This window comes from Myotis davidii, unplaced genomic scaffold (genome assembly GCF_000327345.1).
Source record: "Myotis davidii unplaced genomic scaffold, ASM32734v1 scaffold1, whole genome shotgun sequence".
In the NCBI taxonomy this organism is placed as follows: Eukaryota; Metazoa; Chordata; class Mammalia; order Chiroptera; family Vespertilionidae; genus Myotis; species Myotis davidii.
The window spans coordinates 1,594,651-1,601,094 of NW_006294681.1; the positions used below are offsets into that span (position 1 = coordinate 1,594,651).

Sequence of the window (6,444 nt, forward strand, 5' to 3'; positions counted from 1 at the left end):
TTGTTGTCCTGAATTAGAGCCTCTGACTGCAAATTTCCACATGTGGAGCCTCTCCAAGATGGTATCTTATTAATTATGTAATGACATCAATGCATTTAGAGTAATTATAGGAGTAATTATTTTATTTTTATACTCCAGAATTTTACGAAGAATGAAAAATTAAAGGCGTTTTTCAATGTACTAACTACAAATAATGATGGCAAGATTGAGTTTATTTCAACAATGGAAGGTATATGTCACTACATGTACACTTTTCACATATTATGTTTATTAGTTTTGATTTTATAGGTTTTTTTTTAATGAATAAAATCACAATAACTTTGGGGTCTGAAGATCGAAATTAGGGCAGTTTTGGAGACAGGAACTGTGTTTTGTTCATGTTCCAAAACAGTTGTGGTTAACCTGGATCATCTAGATGGGGGTGGGGTGAAGAAGGGAAGAAAAGAGGAATGAAGAAATAAATAGAGACAGTGACCTCTCTTTTAAGAAAAAAAAATTACCGAACTTATTGGGATAACATTGGTTAAAAAATTATAAAGGTTTGAGATATACAATTCTATAATACGTCATCTTTATCTTGTATTGTGTGCTCACCACTCAAAGTCAAGTATCCTTCCATCATCATTTTTCCCCCTTCCCCGTGATCATCACCATACTGCTGTCTGTGTCTGAACATTTTATTGTATTTTTTTCCCAATCCTTTTTCACCCAACAGTATTGTGGATTAAGTACTTTTGACAGGTTCTCCTCCAGCAACAACAAAAGGTGTAACTGACATACAGCAAAACATCTCCCTAAATACATTGATTAAATAGTGAGAAAATAAGGATACTCGGGCCAAAAACTCCCAAGGGCTGAGTAGAGTATTTGGGGAGGGCCCTCTGAAAGGAGTTGATGGAGTGATAGCTCCTGGAATCTGGAAGGCAGAGAGCACCAAATGTCTGCTTAGTTTTGAACCAAGGACCTCTTGTGTGTGAGGCGAGCCAGATGACCACTACACCACAGAAACCCGCTGAAGTGGGGTACTTAAATCAGCATTACTATTAATACGGAGAACTTGAGGCAAAGCTCAGGACCCCACAAATGGAGAGGGCCCCATATAGCAGGACCTGAAGGCTACACCCTCCATGAATCCTCCCTGCAGAGCTGCAAGGAGACCTGCCCGTCGAGTCCTGGCCTGAAGGCGGGGATGGTAAACAAGCCTTGAGTATTCAAACGGCAGGCTCGAGTGTGGCCTGCATTGTACTAACGGGGAAGTTCGAGAAATCTCAGCTCCAAAATGTTTGTTTAAAGTTGTCTCAGAGGCTCAACTATTTTCCTTTACTCTGATGAGCTAGTAAAGCGAATCATATTACAGATTGTAAGAAGTTGGAAATCAGTGAATTACTGTATTGTGACTGTGAACTGAAATTCTTCATTTTGTGTCTGAGAACATGCACAGTTTCACTTTGTCTGAGTTAGTGAGTTAAAGTATGTTTACGTAGGATGTAAAATGTAATTTAGTGGTAAGTAACATGGTAGATATTCTCACCGCTTACTACTTACTCGTTTGTGTTTTTCATGCAGGGTACAAGTATCCAGTGTATGGCGTCCAGTGGCATCCAGAGAAATCTCCTTACGAGTGGGGGTTATTTGACGGCATTTCCCACGCACCCAACGCTGTGAAGGCTGCATTTTATTTAGCGGAGTTCTTTGTTTCTGAAGGTAATATGTGGGTACATTATCTTATCACTCCATTAGTGTAGTTTTGAAGGAAATGCCCTCATCTGAACTCTTATATACTCTTGCTCTATGTAAATGCTTTTTTTAAAACAACAACAACAAAAAACAACCTTTAAAACAGTCATTGTGAAAGCCCTGAAATTGAGGTATTAGGGATTCAACTAAAACCAGGACAGTGATTTCAATTAATAGTATTGTGTGTTCTAAACTGTGCTGAATACTTGAACAACGGTGTAAAGACTGTTGAATTCTTTTTTCCTTTCTTTATGGAATACTTTTTCTTTAGTATTTTCCCCTACTAGTCTTCTTTTTAGGAATAATGCTTTAGTTATAACATTCTCTGAGAATTAGATGTTATATTTTCAAGGCAATTATATAAACTGAGTATATACTCATCCTTCTGTGACTTTAAGGCTGCCTATCAGTAGGCATGGGCCCATAGGGGAAAGTTCAGCTTTGCTTTTTTTTTTTTTTTTCTTCATGCTATGTTTGTGGGTAGAATTGAGAATTAATGTTTTAATTGAGTGATTCTGAGATAAGAAAGAGCTACAAGCACCACTTGCAAGGGGCAGGCATCACTCTGGAGGCGTGGCCATTGAACCCTTCAGCGGGCCTTGTTGGTGTCTCTCCAAGCTTGGCCTACGTTTTTAGCAACCCTCCTGCCCACACTGAGTTCACTCTGGTTTAGAATTATGCTCAGAGGAATGGGCAATTTCATGACAAAAATCCCAATTTAAAAGAAAAAAACAGTTCTCCCCATGTGTAGTATTAGTTCCAAGAAGCATTTTCATGTCTTGTGTGTTGGAGTAAATGAGAACAGGATGGAGCAGTTGGCTGCAGTGTTGTCCCATGGCAGGGCTATTATTCGCTCTTTATTTTCTAACTAGAGGCCCAGTGCATAAAATTCGTGCATGGGTAGGGTCCCTGGGCCTGGCTGATGATCAAGGCCGCTCTGTGGGGCAACCGGCAGGGTGATCAGGGGGCCCCCCCGCTGGCACCCACCTTGGCTGGCCTGGGGCCTGCGAGCTGGGGGCAGCTCCTGCATTGAGCATCTGCCCCTGGTGGTCAGTGCGTGTCATAGCGGCTGGTCATTTCGCCGTTCGATTGATTTGCATATTCGACTTTTATTATATAGGCTATCCTTGTTTTAAAACATGCCACAACAGCCTATAGTTACTTTATCTTGATCTTAGGAAAATGTCTGAGCCTTTACCTTCTTATATCCAAACTTGACCCATGCTCCCTTCTCCATGCCTCTCACAGTTCTGCCTGACCTGTGGAAACGGCCTCACTGCCCCACCTGACTCATCTTTGCCAGTTTCTTCTTCCTCTTCACTCTCGAAGCATCTCGATGAAGATAGACTATAAAAACATTACTATCTACAATTCTGTGTGGTTACCAGACTCGACTTCTTGAGTGTTAGAACCTTGCCCTGGTTATATTTCTGTCCCCAGTCTCTGTATCAAATCCTGTACACAGTAGGCACTTAGTGATGCATGGGGCGTGAGCACCCCATTTGGTCTGGGTGGGGCAGATGTGCAGCTGTGTCAGCAGGTAACTTCTCTACATCTTTATTTGGGGGAAGTTCTATAAGGTATGTTTCCTTTTGGGTACTATTTTCCCCACTTAATACGGATGATAGGATGAGCCATTATAAAGTAACCTTTTGAAAATTATATCCTATCCTTTTAAGAATTCACATTTTCTTTTTCTTGCAGCTCGGAAAAACGGTCATCATTTTCAATCTGATATTGAAGAGGAAGAAGCACTGATTTATCAGTACCATCCCGTCTATACTGGAAATATTTCTCGATTTCAGCAAAGTTATATATTTAATTGAAAGCTTTCCATATGTTAACAGAAATTTTGAATAATTCCATGATGAAATTGTTTCAATAACTTGATACTCATGGCAGTAATGGAAAGCCACTGAGGTTTCGTCTTTATGTTGTTACTGGCTCTGCATCTGTATTCAGTATATTTGACTATATCACATTTGATAATTCGTGAGGCAGATAAACAATCATAGTGTATTTCATGTAAAAGCTTCCTTTTATCTCAAGATTAGAAAAAAATTCATTTATTGAAAATACAGGTATTTTATTTTTTTTCTGATTGATTCTGGAAATAAACACCACCCCATACCCGGTCTACCCATCCTTGCTGAAGACTCTTTAAATCCTACCTCCAGTTCCCTGCGACCTCTCTCTCCTTTGAGTCTCAGGAGTATCCAGGCCCTCCATAAGTACTTGTGACTATTTGTGAATGAACTTTTCTCCCCATGGAAAATAACCTGAAAGCTGTCATACATTTATTTGGGTGCATTTTAATATATTTGTCATCCTTTGCTTCCCTCTTCCACCCTTCACTGTCCCATCTATTCTCACAAACTCTGAAATTGAGGAATTCCTTGAGGACAGCCAAGCAGCTGGAAGAGAGGGGATTTTTGGAGCTGTTTCTGACAGTGTTTATGCACCTGTTCTCCTTGGTCCTCCACAGCTGCTGCTAGAGAAGTGGAAAAGTGGGGAAGAGTGACAGGGCAGGAGGCTGGAGGAGGTTATGAATGATTTTCTGTATAAAAGTTAATAATACTCTGAAGATACTGAGATAAACCCTAAGCTTTGGGCTTTAAGGCCAGCAGGACATAGAAATTGAAAGGGATTAACACATTCAGCTAAAAAGGATGTTGATGAAAGTGTGGTGCATCTAGTTTCTGTCCATAAGCATGAAGATTCTGTTAAGTCTTACTGTCTAATGTGCCATTTCTGGTGAATTTCATGTCTCCACAGTAGAAAAAGGTAGCAACACTGTTATTACTCATACTGCCCGGGCCCTTTCCAACCTGTTTGTTTTGAAATATTATAGATCTGCTTGTCTCTGAAGTTCCCTAATAACATATATTCCTGACTGTATCATCACTCACCATGCTGTATCACCCTTCCTTCTGCCCCAGAATGCTGGCTTCTAATTGCCCCTAAAGTTCTCACTGTGCTATTGGTGATGGCCACAAATGCAAGAAAATGGGAACCATCATTTGTTTTTACTCATGTTAAGTTTTCTATTTTTCCAACCATGTATATTTTTGAAGTCTTTACACTGGGATTACTTTATTCCGAGAATGGAGTCTCTTTCAAAGTTGCAACATCCCTGTTTTCCACACACCACCACCTGCAGGAAGGCTGTGCAGAGGCCTGAGGGCAAGTGAGAAGTTCGGGAATCTGGTCTGCTGGAGATCCACCACTGACCCCTGGGCTTGAGCCACATGTGTGAGCCCATGTGCTGGCTCTTAACTCCCAACTGCAGTGTCACCCCGTTAACAGCGCGCAAAGGCAGTGACGTGGCAACACCCATCTTTTAGCCTCCATACCTCCAGGTCCAGCCACTAGTGCCCCAAGTATTCACTCCACTCCTTCCACAAGCTCTACATCATGTGCAGGCAGTCCCCTAGGGCTGGCCATCCCCCTCCCAGACTCATCAGCAAGCACTTTGAGTCCATGTCCTCTCGCCCCCGTTGATGTAACAAGGTCAGCCTGCCTCAGAGCAGTCTTAAGCCGAGCTAAACGAGGGACAGAGGGTTAGACATCCCTTGCCTGGATGGGACTTAAGGGCAGAGCCTGCCACTCATTTCTATTTAGAAGATAGTTCTGAGTGCCCATATGTGTACATAACTTGTCTGGCAGAAGATGTTTTATGAAGGGATGCTGGCTCCATTGCCCCACTGCAGAGTAGGACAGTCTCAATACCTTGTCAGGCTGTTTCCATGGTTGGGATGGGGTTAGAATGGGGTTAGGGTGGTCCTACAGCTTCTAAAAGCACAGGGATAAGTCCCACTGAAGTATTCAGGTGCAGAACCCGGCCCATAGTAGGCCATCAATAAGTGGCCTCCCCTCATTTCCTTTCCCTCCTCCACAATAATGGAACAGTCCAACGTGCATGCTATGTTTCCTATCAGAAGAGCAAGAACAGATACCACTTATATGGAAAGAATTGTGGAAAAAGGGTCCTTTGCTCCTTAGGAACAGAAGCTTTTTTTGTTATTAGCTTGTAATTTTATTCCACTTACTTTTCTAAGAGGAATTAAGTTTTTATTCCATATAACATTTTTATTCCAATAGTGTTTTAAAATGAAGTTATTGCAGTAATGGATCAGGAACACTAGATGTCAGGAGAGAACCAACTAAACCCAATGTTTAGTGTTTACTAATCATTTAGAATAGAATTTAGAGGCCACCAGAAACCTAAAGAACATCTAATAGTACACTCATTATATTTATTAACACTAATGGTTTGTTGAATTATGTTGTGCACCTGAGTTAATATGTCAATTATATCTCAATTAAAAAATACTAATGGATGTATAAACATAGATTTACACCTAATACTAGATGTTTTCTATTCTGATCTATGAGGAGACCCTAAAAGACTTGATAAAAAGAAAGGATGCAGACAATTTTAATTATCTTTTAAGGGCCAGGTACTTTTCTGTACATACATTTGTGGGCTGCCCACAAAATAACAACCCCCTTTTTCCTGCTACATAAATGGGCAACCTCTAGGCTAGAGGAGGATTTTCCTGCATGGGTAATAAGCCAGAGCCTCATCTCAAGAGATGCTTCTGGGGAGACGGACTGGCAGGGGAGGCACTAACGCAAGAACATCTGTAAGCAAGACACGGGAGCAAAGGCGCTCTAAACAAATGTGGACCTGATTGGAGCTTTTCC

At 41.2% G+C, this 6,444-nt stretch overlaps 1 protein-coding gene across 1 annotated transcript in view; it reads left to right on the top strand.

The window, feature by feature from the left end:
* GGH (gamma-glutamyl hydrolase) overlaps positions 1-3,882 on the top strand; it is a 41,374-nt gene extending 37,492 nt beyond the window's left edge. The window contains exons 10-13 of the mRNA XM_015567405.1: positions 10-61; positions 139-229; positions 1,567-1,704; positions 3,442-3,882. Coding sequence (XP_015422891.1) covers positions 10-61; positions 139-229; positions 1,567-1,704; positions 3,442-3,563 — 403 coding nt within the window. The 3' untranslated portion in view covers positions 3,564-3,882. The remainder of the gene's footprint in view (positions 1-9; positions 62-138; positions 230-1,566; positions 1,705-3,441) is intronic.
* Positions 3,883-6,444: the final 2,562 nt, after the last annotated feature.